The 16,806-nt window shown below is 38.1% G+C and overlaps 3 protein-coding genes across 4 annotated transcripts; 2 read left to right on the forward strand and 1 right to left on the reverse strand.

Moving 5' to 3' along the window:
- The first annotated feature begins 778 nt into the window (after positions 1 to 778).
- Positions 779 to 8,627, forward strand: LOC147926394 (uncharacterized). Of its 2 annotated transcripts, XR_015582764.1 has the most exons (7): positions 779 to 1,338; positions 1,425 to 1,743; positions 1,844 to 2,389; positions 2,485 to 2,753; positions 2,844 to 2,974; positions 7,455 to 7,715; positions 7,805 to 8,627. XR_015582764.1 is itself a non-coding variant. In XM_087489477.1 (3 exons), exons 1-3 carry the CDS (start codon positions 6,428 to 6,430, stop codon positions 7,824 to 7,826), a joined length of 312 nt encoding a protein of 103 aa, XP_087345603.1. In that variant the 5' UTR covers positions 4,342 to 6,427; the 3' UTR covers positions 7,827 to 8,627. The 2 variants fall into 2 exon arrangements, 1 of the variants encoding a protein (XP_087345603.1); XM_087489477.1 differs by lacking the exons at positions 779 to 1,338; positions 1,425 to 1,743; positions 1,844 to 2,389; positions 2,485 to 2,753; positions 2,844 to 2,974 and adding an exon at positions 4,342 to 6,456.
- Positions 8,628 to 9,284: 657 nt separating this feature from the next.
- Positions 9,285 to 11,375, forward strand: LOC147926395 (uncharacterized). Its single transcript, XM_087487047.1, has one exon. It carries the CDS (start codon positions 9,285 to 9,287, stop codon positions 11,373 to 11,375), a length of 2,091 nt encoding a protein of 696 aa, XP_087343173.1.
- A 4,582-nt stretch (positions 11,376 to 15,957) lies between these two features.
- LOC104746067 (pectinesterase inhibitor-like) lies at positions 15,958 to 16,708 on the reverse strand. The gene has a single exon (XM_010467451.2). The coding sequence runs from the start codon at positions 16,646 to 16,648 to the stop codon at positions 16,052 to 16,054; it is 597 nt and encodes a 198-aa protein (XP_010465753.1). The 5' UTR covers positions 16,649 to 16,708; the 3' UTR covers positions 15,958 to 16,051.
- Between the last annotated feature and the right edge of the window lie 98 nt (positions 16,709 to 16,806).

Here is a 16,806-nt window from a genome sequence, read left to right on the forward strand (position 1 = left end):
ATATATATATTGTGTTTTTTTTTAAGAACTATATATATTTTTTTTTGGAGAAAATAAAAGTTTTCATAAAGCCAATTTTTTTTTTTTTATCTACATTTTTTTTTTTGGGAAGGGTACAACCTCTTGTGTTGGAATGAAGATGACAAATGGGTACAATTTGTTTTTAAAGACTACACCAACCCCCACATGAAAAACACAACCCTATCAAACAAAACAAATTTAAAGATCATATATTATCCAACAAAATTCAACCAAAAAAAAAGCACATTTTAAGTTGTAAACTATATAAACCAAATAAATTAAAAATTATTTTCCAATATACTATAATTAAAAATTAGTCCCGCGGTGTACCGCAGGTTCAAATCTAGTAGCTATTAAAATACGAAAATTGATATTACTATCCATAAATTTGAATTTATGTGTATCATTTGTATAAGTGATATTGTTTATAGTATTTATAATTTATGGTCAATAATCTTTTCTCAATATGACAAATTCAGTTCTAAAACCATAAAATTTATAACATCCAAAAATCTAATCTTATTTAAACAATTAAAATAAATATCTATATTAATTTATATATAAATTAATATCACTATAAATTAATAAAATGTCATGGTCCCAACATTATTAATTTATAGAGGTTTTATTGCAATGTGTGAATTAACTTATTTAGGGGGATGATAAAAAAATAACAGCTTGAAAAAGAAAAAAAAAATTAATTTGAGGAGAATATATCTTTCCTAAAAATAATCCACCTTTATTGGAGGTGGAATTCATAAATATAATCCTTTAAAATCAATGAATTCTTCTTCAGTTAAATCAAAATGGTATTCAATCCATAATTATTCAATTGGTAATGAACCTGTTGAAAAAATATAGCATCAGTTTCCTTGTTGAAATCAGGATTCCGGAACCGGTACCGAGTTTACCAAGGACTGTTTAGCTATCGCATCAGCTTCCTTGTTGAAATCACGATGAACAAAAGAAAAGGAAACAAATCTAAAGCTCGAAAAAATAGAGAGGGTATCGAAAAGAATCCCATGGAGTTCCTAATAAGGAATCTCCGAATTGATCGCATCAATGATAATTTTAGAATCAGAGACGATTGAGAGTTTGGTGAAGCCAAGAGACAAAGCGTCGAGCATGGCATGAGGAATGGCAACAGCTTCCGATAGAAGCGGAGATCTACTATGGGTCATGATGTCCGATCCCAATCGTCGAGATCCAACGCCGGCGTTATTGAAGATCCAGCCTAGGCCCGCTATCTTTGAATCTTTGTTCCAAGCTGCATTCGTGTTACATGAGATGAAACCTTCTTTCGGAGTTGACGGTTGGGTAAGGGTTTTCATGAGTCCATTCATAGCTTTGGATTCCTCCTGAGTCATATTCCATTCTCGGGCTGATCTAATTGCTTGACTTAGGGTTTCCGCCGGTGATGATGGTTTGTCTTGAAAGAGGAGTTTATTACGAGTGATCCAAATAGACCAAACCAACCAGGAGAACAGCGGTCCAATTCCATATCCATATGGCGGGAGGATGAAAAGGTGTTTGGCATGTTCAGTTAGGTCTTGGAAAGTCGAGATGGAGGAGCTATCAAGCGGATCTTTAGTGGGGCCAAACTCCACACCTGAGCTGCAAATCTACAGTGGAGAAATAGGTGAAATGTAGTATCCTCTTCTCCGCAGAACGGATATTTGGCATCATCCCTTATCCCTCTGCGGTTCAGATTCTCTCTCACTGGTAATGCTCCACGCATAGCTTTCCAGAATAAATTTTTTTGTTTTAGGGGCAGTTCTCATTTTCCAAAGTTCGCCTAACCAATTGAAGCCCTGGATTGCAGATGGAAAGTCATTTGGTACAGATAAGCTCTTAATGCTCTCATAATTGCCAGATTTAGCACTATATTCCCCAAAAGCAGACGGTAACCAGGCATAGCGATCGTTAGCCCCCCACTTGCTTGGTTTCAGTTCCAGGATAGCCAAATTTAACACTATATTCCCCAAAAGCAAACGGTAACCAGGCATAGTGATCATTAGCCCCCCCCCCCCCACCCCACTTGCTTGGTTTCAGTTCCAGGCGTATGAGATTGGCATCCTATGTCTGTGTTACGGGGGAGATGAGGTCCAAAATGTTTAGGTTCTGCGATGCCTCCGGTGGAGGTCTCATAGGCGTCATGGGTGTATCCAAAGAGAGCCAAGGTTCCTTCCAGAGAAGAGTTTCTTTCCCATTACCAATGATCCGTACTAGCTGTTTTTGGAGGAGATCTCCACCAATACAGATGCCATGCCATCCATGGGAAGTATTTAAAGGCGGGTTGCAGCTTAAGAAACGAGCAGAGTGATAGTATTTATCCAATAGGATCCTTGCAAGAAGGCATGAAGGTTGGGTAAGGATTCCCCAACTAAGCTTAGCTACGAGTGCATTGTTAAAACTGGATTTGTCTCTGAAACCTAGTCCTCCTTCTCTTTTTGATTTTGACAGGTGCTTCCAGGATAACCAACACATTTTCTTATTTTCCAAATTATTTTCCCACCAAAAGCGTGTAAACACCAATTGGATGCATTTATACATGGAGCTTGGGAGCTTAAAACACATCATTGTATAGGTAGGCATTGCTGCAAGGACTGCCTTCAACATCACAAACTTTCCTGTAGAGGAGAGAAATCTGGTCGACCAACTTTTTGCCCTTTACCGTATTCTATCCACAATGCTCGTGAAAAGATCTTTATTCTTCCTTCCGAAGAGTTCAGGTAGACCAAAGTATTTTCCTTGTCCGCCCTCTTTTTGGATATTCAGAATTTGTTTTGTCTGTTCTTTGATATGTGGTAATGTTTTGGCAGAGAATGTGATAGCTAATTTCTGAGTGTTTATCATTTGGCCCGAAGCCGCTTCATACTGTGGAGAATCTCCTTTAGGCAGTATCACTCTTTTTGATCCACCTTATAGTAAAACATGGTATCGTCTGCAAAAAGTAAGTGATTGATTGAAACCACCCGACCTGTTTTTTTTTCTTATAATAATAAATACAATATATAATTAAGCATCCCATACTACTTAATTAAACCAACCCAAACCCCCACTCATCATTAAACCAACAATAACCATTAAGCACAACGGAAACATACCAATAATACAAAACCAATACATCATCAATACAATAACATTCCTAACCATTCTATCCAGCAACCTAATATAACTCTAACCAAGGTTCCAACATAAACAATATATCCAACAACACACAAACGAGACCCTAGATCATCCTCCTCCTTAGGGATGTTAAAATGGGTGAAAAAACCCGGCCCGGCCCAAAAAGGAAAAAACCCGCCCAAAAAAAAACCCAGATTCAAAAACCCGAACGGGTTTTAGGTCTAGTAGGTAAACCCGAACGGGTTTTAACTCTTGTGGGTAAACCCGTGGGTACCCGAATTTTTTTGTCTCAAATGGTGTATTTTGCATTTTACATTGTGTATTTATAGTATGTATTATGTATACAAATATGATTTTTATTATGTATTATGTATACAAATATGATTTTTATTATGTATTTTGTGTATTTTATTATATATGTGACAATTTTCAAAATAATATCTAATTAGATTAAGCAAAAACCAAAAACAAAGATTAAATACATAGAAGGTTCAACAACGTTAAATACATAAAACCAAAAACAAAGTCACAAAAACAAAACCAAAAACAAAGTCACAAAAATAAAACCAAAAACAAAGTCACAAAAACAACAATAATTTTTTTTCTCATTCTTCCTCCTATGGTTCTTCCAAAACCTGATCATAATCTAAACAACAACAAAACAATGGAATTTCAGTCATAATTTCATAATTACATCTTTATTCTTAAGTAACAATCTTAATTTTTTTTTACCTTGGTCTCATACTCCTGAGCTACTAGCCACAGATGTGGTACCTTCAACCTCATCATCAAAGTTGTCTTCAATGTCACCTGTAATTAAAAATTATAAATTCTTAACTTCAACCTCATCATCAAAGTTATTGTGAATGAGAGGGTCACGAGAGAGGGTTATTGTGAATCTCTGACTCTGATCATAGACAGAGAGGACCTAAAGCTCTGATCATAACTTCGCCTCTTTGTTGGACCGCCGACAAGAACACAATGGTCTCTGTCTCTCTGATCGAGTAGAAGCAATTAGAGTAGGGTTATGTGAAATGGTATCGTTTGATAAAAAGATTTAAGAAAAAAAAAAACCCGATGGGTACCCATAATCTTATAGGGTAAACCCATGTAAGACCATTATATTTCGGGTACCCGCCCATTTTTTACCCATTTTTCTGACTAAAAAACAGGTCCGAAAACTCTACATTTTATACAGGTTTCGGGTACCCACTCGGGTTTTACCCATTTTTAACATCCCTACTCCTCCTCATCGCTATGATTCCACGTCACATACCTGCACACCACAAACAACAATCGAGATGCGTAAGTATTATCACAAGTACTTAGTGAGGTAATTCTCCCATCTACTGGGCATACACACAAGCAACTGAGATTCCAATGTTTAACAAACAACAAACAAACACAACAAACCAGGAAACCACGCAACATACAAGTTGGTGTCGACCGACACCAGAGTGGTATCGATCAACACTGGCCCAAACATGGTGTCGACCGACACCAACTTGGTGTCGATCGACACCGACTCTGCAACACGATCTGCACGAAGCCGAAAGTTGAAGAACCGCTTCCCAAAACCTCCAAATCGTCCAAAACTCATCCAAAATCCCTGGAAACACATGGGAACCACATCCCAACCATAAACATACAAGAAAACAACAAAAACAGCCACAAAACAAGCAAAACAAAGGATTCTCAAGCTTATATCAGTCATGGTCATGCACTCACCTCATTGCAGGATGATTCTGACCAAAATATGACGAATCCCACACCTTAGGAAGCTTCTCCTTCGTCCTTAGCTCTAGATCTCCACTCCACAGGAACAGATCTCCCAAAAATAACCAAGAACAAGCTCAAAACCTCTCAACCCACAAGCTCTCTCCTTTCTCTCTTTTCCTCACTCAAACGGCGACAAAACACTCAAAACCCTCGACCTTGGTCGCTCCTCCACTTATATACATGGTTTAGACAACTCAATTAAATCAAACCAAACCAGAATCAACAATTAAAAAAATCCGGTCAAACCAGTATTCTTTGGTGTCGATCGACACTCCTCTTGGTGTCGATCGACACCCACTCCCCAAATCCCCAATTTGGTTCGCGGATGTTACATTGATTCTTGGACTTTCCTTTCCTAGTTTGATACCCGTAAGATTCCCCTCTTCCTTTGCTTTGTGACACAAACCCGATAAAACCTCACTACATAGGATGAAAATAAAAGGAGACAGGGGATCGCCCTGTCTTATCCTTCTTTGGGGGACTAAAAGCCCTTGTGCTGGTCCATTGAGCAGGTATAAATAGGTTACTGTTGTGATGTACTGCATAGTACATGTAATCCAGGTACTGTGGAAACCCATTCTCTCCATAACTATTTTGATAAAATCCCATTCAAAATAGTCATATGCTTTACTCATATCAGTCTTCACTGCCACGTAGCACTGTTTCCTTTCTTTTGATATATGTAGGTAGTGGAGTGCTTCATGCGAGAACAACACATTATTAGCAATAGCCCATTGGGGTACAAAAGCTGATTTGTTTTCTGACACCAAGGATGAAAGAACTGGCCGGAGTCGCTTGGTAAAGAGTTTCATTATAATCTTGTAGTAGATATAGCATAAGGCAATGGGTATGTTATCCGGGACTCTTTGGAGGTCTTACTCATGGTTGAACTTGAATTGGAAACAACCTCTTCCCAGATCCGCTCCCACTGCTTTCCCTCTGAGGTTTTATCTACTTACCAGGAACAGGAAGAGAACATACAATCTTTGGGCTGTTGGGTCCGTCAGTCGCCCCATAAGAGTGAGGGCTTTCCCTGCTATCAGGTTGGATGTATCAAGATCCAGTGCACAGATTCTCTTACGAGATGGGGGGGGGGGGGGTATCCCCTCTCAATACCTTTCCTTTTTTGGTGGTAAGGCATGTGTTTCTCCATATTGGTTCAGGTAAGTAAGGTTAAAAGCTGGTCAAGGTTTTGTTGGATCAATATGTGAAGGTAATATGTGGATGTTGAGGGAAGTTTGTCGTTGTAAGGATTACAAGGGTTACAAGGTTTCACAGGGTTAGAACGAAGTTGCGAAACATGAAAAAAGAGTTGGGAGAGTTTACTAGAGAGGGCTGATGCATGGTCCAGTTCAGTTTCAGCTGGTTACTAGCTTTTCAGGCGAAGACCGGGATGACAAAGTACGGGAACTTGGTGGCTATGAGCTTGTCGGAAGGGTTTTTGGGTACGGGGGGTTGAAACGGATCGGAGGTGCTCACCATTGTAGACCACAAACCAATGGATAATACTGTTTATGGTACTAAGAGGTAGGTGAGATCCCTTTATTCAAAAGACTCATGCTTCATTTAGGTTTGCATGGGGACTCGGGCCTGAGAGCTTTTTATTGCTATAGAGTTCTTTTTTGTTTTTTTCTCCCTCAACTCCCATCTATATGGAATACATTTATAATCTTTCCTTAGAAAATCCACCCTTATTGGATATGAAATCTAAGATATCCCTATAAATCTATGAAATTCTTCTTCAGCCAAATTCAAAATGGTATCAATCCACCATTTTTTAATTGATAATAATGAACCAATCAAAACAATATATAAGTTGTTAGTTGCCAGTAAAACCTCTATAAATTAATAATGTTGGGACCATGACATTTTATTAATTAATAGTGATATTAATTTATCTATAAATTATTAATTGTTACTTTATAGTGAATTATTAATCTATAGATATATTTTAATTTTTTTAATCTTTAAAAAAATTACAAATTGAGATAATTTTAAAAATACTCTCTCCGTTTCAAAATATAGGATGTTTTAAGTAAAAAACGCAAATTAAGAAGTCTTTACTTTTAACAAGTTCAACCAATCAGAAACAATACTGCATAATATAAAATATTAAACTAATAAAAGTTATATAGAAACTTGAAAACATCCTATATTTTGAAACAAAAAACTTCTCAAAAACATCTTATATTTTGAAATGGAGGGAGTATAAGGCTAGACTTTCAAATGTTGTAAATTTTATGGTTTTGGAATTGAATTCTAAATATTTTTAAAAACTTCTGATAATAAATTACAAATACTATATAAAAATTCACTTATACAAATGACATAAATACATTCAAATTTATGAATAATAATATCAATTGTCGTATTTTAATAGTCTATCAAACTATCAAAATGTAAATCATGCATATCTAGAAATTGATTTTAAAAAAAAAAACTTAGCTATTTTTATGACATGTTATACAATATTTATATCATTATAGTTTGAAACCTAGTCCTCCTTCTCTTTCTGATTTTGACAGGTGCTTCCAGGATACCCAACACATTTTCTTCTTTTCCAAATTATCATCCCACCAGAAGCGTGTTAACACCAATTGGATGCGTTTATACATGGAGCTTAAAACACATCATTGTATATGTAGGCATTGCTGCAAGGACTGCCTTCAGCATCAGAAACTTTCCTGTAGAGGAGAGAAATCTGGTCGACCAACTTTTTGCCCTTTGCTGTATTCTATCCACAATGCTCGTGAAAAGATCTTTATTCTTCCTTCCGAAGATTTCAGGTAGACCTAAGTATTTGCCTTTTCTGCCCTCTTTTGGATATTCAGAATTTGCTTTGTCTGTTCTTTGATATGTGGTAATGTTTTGGCAGAGATGAGATGGCTAATTTCTGAGTGTTTATCATTTGGCCCGAAGCCGTTTCATACTGTGGAGAATCTCCTTTAGGCAATGATGAGGACATCGAACCACCAAGCCATATTATCCAAGCTCCATATGTGCCAAGCGGACCAATGACTAGGACCAGGAGCAAAAGCATAGAAAAGAAGTTCAACATCTTTCTGGAGCAGCTGGAACATGAAGGACTGATCCCCCTTGATCAGTTTGAAGCCATTCGCCTAACCCCATCGGAGAGCTCCCAACTAAAGGCCGTCTTCAACGAAATACCTCCGACGATTCAGGACGAGCCAGGAGATGAGGCACATATCAAATTAAAGCTTTCTGAATCTAGTTTCCGGAGAACCAACGAGCGTCGAGAGAACTGCTATAAATCTCCAGAGATGGACCGAACAGTAAACGCATGTCCAGTGGACTCTCTAATAAGCAATAAGGTTAAATGGGCTTTATTCACCCCCAAACTTGAAGCCCACTTAAGCACGTGTTATTTGGCACTAGAAGACATCTAGAAGGCTCTCTCACTCGTCCAGAATATCCCGAGATCGAAGAAGAATCATGTCATGAAGTCAAGATATCAAATTTGCCTTAATCGGCACCCTTGATATTCTCTTTTCTACACAACGTCTCTTTCCTTTATTTTTCTGATTTTGTTCTGGTTTTCCTTGTTTTTGTTCTTTGCAGGATTTGTGTGTTTTTCCTTAGAATAAGTTATGAACCTGGCTATATAATGCCTTGAGTTGTAGTTCTTTTTTTCCACCTTTTGATTAATAAAATTGCTTGTTTCTGTTTCACAAAAGAAACCATTGCTCTCTAATTCGTGAGTGTGTCCGAATTCTTGAGTGTTCTAAGAAATATCAGTAGACTTTCACATCTATTGTGGTTCTTATCAATCCACCATTCATCTCCACCTTATCTGGGTTAGTTAGAGAGGTCCTTAGACCAGCTAACGATTCATCCTTGTTTTGGTTCATTTTGTAGCCAAAGCTCATATCATTTTGGTATCAGAGCTTGAAAAGCTCCTAATTTATCAGGTGATTTACTTCCTTTCGTTTATTTATTTTTTTTCTTTTTCCCAGTTTCATTATTTTTTTTTTAAAAAAAAAAAAAACCATTTCATCTGTTTTATTATCACAGTTTTATAAAACTAAAAAAAAAAATCTGTTTTCGTTCGTGTAGGGAACCCAAAAAAATTGCTGTTGCTTTTTTTATTTTAACAAATTCATATACAAAAAAAAAAACAATCAGAAAACAAATATTAAAAACTCTGTCTGCAGCACTCGTTCGAAATCTGTTTTGTGTTACTCTCTTGCCTTTATTTGCTCTGGTCTTTTTCACTTGTTAAAATTTCATAGAATTTTTTTTTTTAACATAAACGATTTGTGGTACAAAGACATATTTCTTTGTGTTCTCTCTTACCAAAGAATTTGATACTTTGCATCTTAATTCTTTCAGGTGGGATGGGTGACAACACCGGTGATCCTAACGCTGCTATGATGCAGTTACTGCAAGCCATGCAACAACAACTCACTACCATGGAACAACGCCTAAACCAAATCGAACAACCTCGTGCAAACCATAACCAAAGACGAGAGAATGGTGTCGTTCATGAAGATGGTCAAGAGACTGACTTCAGTGATGATGGAGGACCACAAAACAACCGTCGACGACGTCAAGCTCAACGACATAACCAAGAAATGGCAGAGGAAGAAGACCGTACGAGGTCTAATTCTATGGATATGAAGCTCAAGGCTCCTACGTTTGCTGGAAGGGTAGATCCTGAAGCTTATCTTGAGTGGGAGCAGAGAATGGAGCACATCTTTGCTTACTACAAGTACACCGACCAGAAGAAGCTAGCCTTAGCCGTAGCTCAACTTACCAATCACGCTTTGTCTTGGTGGGATCGTGAAGTTAATGATAGGAGGAGAAGTGATACCCCTCAAGTAACCACATGGAGGGAAATGAAGCAGCTGATGAAGAAGAGATATGTTCCCATCTACTACCACCGAGACCTTCAAAAGAAGTTCCGGAAGTTGATTCAAGGAACAAGGAGTGTGGAAGAGTATTTCGAAGAATTTGAGCACTTAAGGAATAGGCTGGAGCTTGACGATGATGCTGAGACCACCATGGCTCAGTTTCTTGATGGATTACAAGAAAAGATCTCTCACAAAGTAGAAATGCATCCTTATCACGACCTGCAGGACATTCTACACCACGCTATACAAGCCGAACAACACATCAAGAAGAAGATGACAACCATGGGGAGAACTAAAACTACTCAAAATTGGGATCAAGGGCGTGCCAAGACTCCTTTTGCATCCACCTCTCAAGTCAGACCCTTGGATAAAGAAAAAGCTGTGGCTATTGACAATCGGTTCAAGTCTAAGCCAACCGAATCCACCCAAAGTAAGTTCCCTAGCCCTAACAATTCAAGAACTCGTGATATAACATGTTTTAAGTGCAAGGGAAGAGGACATATGGCTAAAGATTGCCCCAACCCAAGAGTTATGATTCTCACGGATGCGGGCGACTACGAGTCACAAGATGAAGCAGATCTCACCAAGGATGATGTTGTAGTTGAAGAGGTCGATTGTGAACCTGAATATGGAGAATCCCTGGTCATAAGGCGTGTCTTGAACCTCACGGTTCATCCAGATGAGCTAGCTCAAAGGGAAAATATTTTCCATACCCGTTGTACCATCCAAGAAAAGGTATGTAATCTTATTATCGATGGTGGATCATGTACTAATGTTGCTAGCGAGTATATGGTTTCAAAACTCAGCCTTGGACGGACTAAACATCCTCATCCATATAAACTAAGATGGCTTAATGACAAGGCTGAACTGCGAATCACGGATCAAGTACAAGTACCATTCAAAGTGGGAAAGTATATGGATCAAGTCTTGTGTGATGTGGTTCCTATGCAAGCTTGTCACCTTCTACTTGGTAGACCGTGGCAATTTGATAAAGATACCATGCACCAAGGGCGTAGTAACATGTATTCTTTTGTCTATGATAAGAAGAAATACAATCTAACTCCTCTCACACCGAACCAAGTGCATGAAATTCAAGTTAAGATGCTTAAAGAGAAGGGTTCTCCTTCTAAGAGTAATTTTCTGATCAAGCCTAGCTACATAGCTAAGACACTCACTTGTAATGAACCGGTATTACTAATGATGTTTAAGGAAGTTTTGAGCGCAGGTTTTAGTGCTTTGGAACAAGATCTCCCTAAAGAGGTGAAGGATCTTTTGAACCGGTTTGCTGAGACATTTCCAGATGAAATTCCAGCTGGTCTACCTCCTATAAGAGGAATTGAACATCAAATAGATCTGGTTCCGAGTGCCCCATTGCCCAATAGAGCCGCTTATTGCGTTAACCCGGAGGAAGCTAAGGAATTGGAGAAACAAGTGAAGGATCTTTTAGACAAAGGCTATGTGAGGGAAAGCCTAAGTCCATGTGCTGTACCGGTCCTTTTGGTGCCAAAGAAAGATGGAACTTGGAGGATGTGTGTAGATTGTCGAGCTATCAACAACATTACCATCAAATACTGACATCCAATCCCAAGGTTAGCTGATATGCTTGATGAATTATCTGGATCTAATGTGTTTTCAAAGATTGATCTTAGGAGTGGCTATCATCAAGTAATAATGAAGGAAGGTGATGAGTGGAAAACGGCTTTTAAGACCAAGCAAGGTCTCTATAAGTGGCTAGTCATGCCATTTGGGCTTACAAACGCACCAAGCACCTTCATGAGGCTTATGAACCAAGTTCTAAGGCCTTATATCAGTAAGTTTGTAGTGGTATACTTTGATGATATACTTATTTATAGTCATACATTTGATGATCACCTAATTCATTTAGAACAAGTTATTAAAACGCTTCAAAAGGAAGGTCTTTATGCCAACCTTAAGAAGTGCACCTTTTGTACTAATGAACTTGTCTTCTTAGGTTTTATAGTGAGTTCACAGGGACTGAGAGTGGATGAAGAGAAAGTCAAAGCTATACAAGAATGGCCGACACCAACCAACATTAGTCAAGTGAGAAGTTTCCATGGCTTGGCTAGTTTCTATAGGAGATTTGTGAAGGATTTCAGCACTCTTGCTGCACCCCTAACTGCTGTGATCAAAAAGGACGTGGAGTTTAAGTGGGGAGAAGTCCAGGAGCAAGCATTCAAAGCACTCAAAGATCAGTTATCGAATGCACCAGTTTTAGCTTTACCAGACTTTACGAAAACTTTTGAGATTGAGTGTGATGCATCAGGTTTAGGTATTGGAGCTGTGCTTACTCAAGGAGGCAAGCCAATAGCCTATTTCAGCGAAAAACTCAATGGAGCAACACTCAACTATCCCACGTATGACAAAGAGTTGTATGCCTTGGTCCGCGCCATGGAGACTTGGCAACACTATCTACTCGCTAAGGAGTGTGTGATTCACACGGATCATGAGACCTTAAAGCATCTACGAGGGCAAACAAACCTAAAGAGAAGGCATGCAAAGTGGCTTGAGTTCATAGAGACATTTCCTTATGTCATTAAATACAAGAAGGGAAAAGACAATATCATAGCCGATGCGCTTTCAAGACGACATGCTCTCATCTCTACAATGGATGCAAATGTTCTTGGTTTTGAATTGATTATACCTTTATATGAGTCTGATCCTAACTTTGCAGAGAGCTATAAGAATCCAGGCAAGGGAGGTCACACATCATTCTACATTCACAATGGCTATCTCTTCAAAGATAAACGACTATGTATCCCGCAATGCTCTTTAAGGGATCTTATAGTCCGAGAAGCTCATGCAGGAAGGCTTGATGGGACACTTTGGAGTGGAGAAGACTTTGGCCATGCTTAAAGAACATTTCTTCTGGCCTCACCTTAAGAAATCTGTGGAGACTTTCATTGCAAGGTGTATCACTTGCAAGAAAGCAAAGTCTAAAGTCCAACCCCACGGTTTGTATCTTCCCTTACCGATTCCTACTTCTCCTTGGGTTGATATTTCCATGGATTTTGTTCTAGGTTTACCCAAAATCAGACACAAGGATTCAATATTTGTGGTGGTGGACCGTTTTTCTAAAATGGCTCACTTTATACCGTGTGCTAAGACCAACGATGCAACCCAAACAGCAGACCTCTTCTTTAAAGAAGTTGTAAAATTGCATGGAGTGCCACGGACTATTGTTTCCGACAGGGACACCAAGTTTCTCGGCCACTTTTGGAGGACCTTATGGAAGAAATTAGGCACCAAGCTACTATTCTCAACCACGTGTCACCCACAAACTGATGGCCAAACCGAAGTAGTCAACCGAACGCTTGGAACACTTCTGAGAGCAACAATAGGGAAAAATCTTAAAACTTGGCTTGAGGCTTTACCTTTTGTTGAATTTGCTTATAATAGAGCTATCCAAAGTGCAACACTAATGTCTCCTTTTCAGGTTGTCTATGGGTTCAATCCCAATACACCTTTGGATTTAACACCACTTCCACAAAAAGACTTCTTAGACTTAGATGGCGAGAAAAAGGCCGAGGAAATCAAGAAGCTCCATTTAAAAGTTAAGGAGAGACTTGAGAAAACCAATGAGCAACGAGTTAGAGCAGCCAACAAGAGCAGGAAAAAAGTTACTTTTGAAGTCGGAGAATGGGTGTGGCTACACATGAGACCAGAGAGATTTCCCAATCAACGGAGCTCTAAACTTTCACCCCGTGGAGATGGACCATTCAAAATTTTGGAGAAGATTAATGACAACGCCTACAAGCTGGATCTTCCAGGTGAGTTCAAAGTGTCAAATACGTTCAATGTCTCTGATTTGGCTCATTTTGATGCAGGAGAAAACGTTTCGAGGTCGAAACCTCATGAAGAGGGAGGGAGTGATGAGGACATCGAACCACCAAGCCATATTATCCAAGCTCCATATGTGCCAAGCGGACCAATGACTAGGACCAGGAGCAAAAGCATAGAAAAGAAGTTCAACATCTTTCTGGAGCAGCTGGAACATGAAGGACTGATCCCCCTTGATCAGTTTGAAGCCATTCGCCTAACCCCATCGGAGAGCTCCCAACTAAAGGCCGTCTTCAACGAAATACCTCCGACGATTCAGGACGAGCCAGGAGATGAGGCACATATCAAATTAAAGCTTTCTGAGTCTAGTTTCCGGAGAACCAACGAGCGTCGAGAGAACTGCTATAAATCTCCAGAGATGGACCGAACAGTAAACGCATGTCCAGTGGACTCTCTAATAAGCAATAAGGTTAAATGGGCTTTATTCACCCCCAAACTTGAAGCCCACTTAAGCACGTGTTATTTGGTACTAGAAGACATCTAGAAGGCTCTCTCACTCGTCCAGAATATCCCGAGATCGAAGAAGAATCATGTCATGAAGTCAAGATATCAAATTTGCCTTAATCGGCACCCTTGATATTCTCTTTTCTACACAACGTCTCTTTCCTTTATTTTTCTGATTTTGTTCTGGTTTTCCTTGTTTTTGTTCTTTGCAGGATTTATGTGTTTTTCCTTAGAATAAGTTATGAACCTGGCTATATAATGCCTTGAGTTGTAGTTCTTTTTTTCCACCTTTTGATTAATAAAATTGCTTGTTTCTGTTTCACAAAAGAAACCATTGCTCTCTAATTCGTGAGTGTGTCCGAATTCTTGAGTGTTCTAAGAAGTATCAGTAGACTTTCACATCTATTGTGGTTCTTATCAATCCACCATTCATCTCCACCTTATCTGGGTTAGTTAGAGAGGTCCTTAGACCAGCTAACGACTCATCCTTGTTTTGGTTCATTTTGTAGCCAAAGCTCATATCAGGCAATATCACTCTTTTTGATCCACCTTACAGTAAAAAATGGTATCGTCTGCAAAAAGTAAGTGACTGATTCTAGGACTTTCCTTTCCTAGTTTGATACCCGTAAGCTTCCCCTCTTCCTTTGCTTTGTGACCCGATAAAACCTCACTGCATAGGATGAAAATAAAAGGAGACAGGGGATCGCCCTGTCTTATCCCTCTTTGGGGGACCAAAAGCCCTTGTGCTGGTCCATTGAGCAGGTATGAATAGGTTACTGTTGTGAAGCACTGCATAGTCCATGTAATCCAGGTACTGTGGAAACCCATTCTCTCCATAACTAGTTTGATAAAATCCCATTCTACACAGTCATATGCTTTACTCATATCAGTTGTAACTGCCATGTAGCACTGTTTCCTTGCTTTTGATGTATGTAGGTAGTGGAGAGCTTCGTGCGAGATCAACACATTATTAGCAATAGCCCATTGGGGTATAAAAGCTGATTTAATAATATCAGTTGTCGTATTTTAATAGTCTATCAAACTATCAAAATGTAAATCATGCATATCTAGAAATTATTTTTAAAAAAAAAATCTTAGCTATTTTTATGGCATGTTATATAGTATTTTATATCATTATAGTTTGAAAATACAACATAAAATTTTTTTTATAGATATGTGCTTTTGGAGTAGCATACATTATTATATCTGCATATTTATATATGTGTAAATTTACATAATTATTAATTTATGATATTATTGGGACCATACTTTACATTGGAATTTTTAAAAAAATTATTATCTTATTATCTTATAAAATTTTGTTATTTTTTACACTATCTCCACTCGGGACCAACAAAATTTATTAATTTATAGTGTTTATTAATTTATATAATATTAATTTATAGAAATTTTATGTAGTTCACTTCCATCTTTGAAACAAATAAATAAAAATTCTCATAGGATTTCAAAAAAAAAACAGATTATTTAAATCATGAACTTAATATCAAATGTTGTTGACAAAGCCAAATAGACATGTCGTAAAAATTTCTAACGAAGCAACTAACATCTGTTTTCTCGATCGTTGACTAATATGATAAATAAAATGATGTCGTTTTGTCGATTGGGAAAAATGCTAATACGACATTTGATGTTTTAAAATGATAGTCAACATTACTTGACCTTTTAAATGGCTTTCGAGAAAATTTGTGGTTTTAATGACGTTAATTTGAAAGTTGATGGTTTAAACAACATTTTTCCCATCAACAAAACAAGTCATCTTATCGATGAGAGATTGGTTAACGACGAAGTAAACTGAGTGTTAGATGCATTGTTATCAGATTTTATGACATGTCCATTTTGGTTTCGTCGATAATATTGATGTTTTAAAAGGATAGTCAACATAACTTTGCTATTCTTATTAGCATTAATTAGTGCAGCGAGACAGTTATCTAATTAATATTCTTCTTTACTTCCTGAATTCTCTTATTTTTAAACATGTAAGCATCAGAGAAAACTCTACCAATGTTACACATTCTTTTAAACCGCATATTGCGTAATGTAACATCAGACGGCACAGTATTACGTCCTGCAAGGTCAGCTTCACACGTAGTTATACTATTAAAGGCTTTCACAGCCGCCTGAGATGTTAACTCGTACTCATTCGAGCTAGCAAACCGTATAGCGTCCTCCATCGATTTAATGGCTGACTCATAATATGTTACGCATGACCCATACGGTATCTTGAGCGTCGGATCAGTCGTGGTTCTTACTAAGCGTTTCATCATCGCTATGTTCTTATAGCCAAACAATTGCGTCTTTTGGATGACCAATTCGAGAAGACCCTTGAATTTGACGGTGAACGTTATTGGATCATTGGTAAGCCAAATGATGCAGAAGTGGCTGGGAATTGTCGGTTCTGAGCAGATTCGGTCGAGTGATTCTTTTGTGACTATGTTAGTTGTGTCACTCAGAGACAAAGATGAAGACAAAGGAGTGATTAATAAAAGAAGGAGAACAGGAAGAATTGAGAGGCGAGGAAAATCCATTGTCTTGGATTTGGAGAATAATTATGAGTATGCCCTTAGATGTGGGAAGTGCTATAGCTTACTAATATACATATATAGTTGTTTTTTTTTTTTGGTTAAAAAGTACATATATAGTTTTCTTGGATAACAAAAGTGACAAGTGTAACTCCCATTTGTCA

The sequence above is a fragment of the Camelina sativa genome, chromosome 15 (assembly GCF_030686135.1).
Source record: "Camelina sativa cultivar CO46 ecotype springtype chromosome 15, ASM3068613v1".
NCBI lineage: Eukaryota > Viridiplantae > Streptophyta > Magnoliopsida > Brassicales > Brassicaceae > Camelina > Camelina sativa.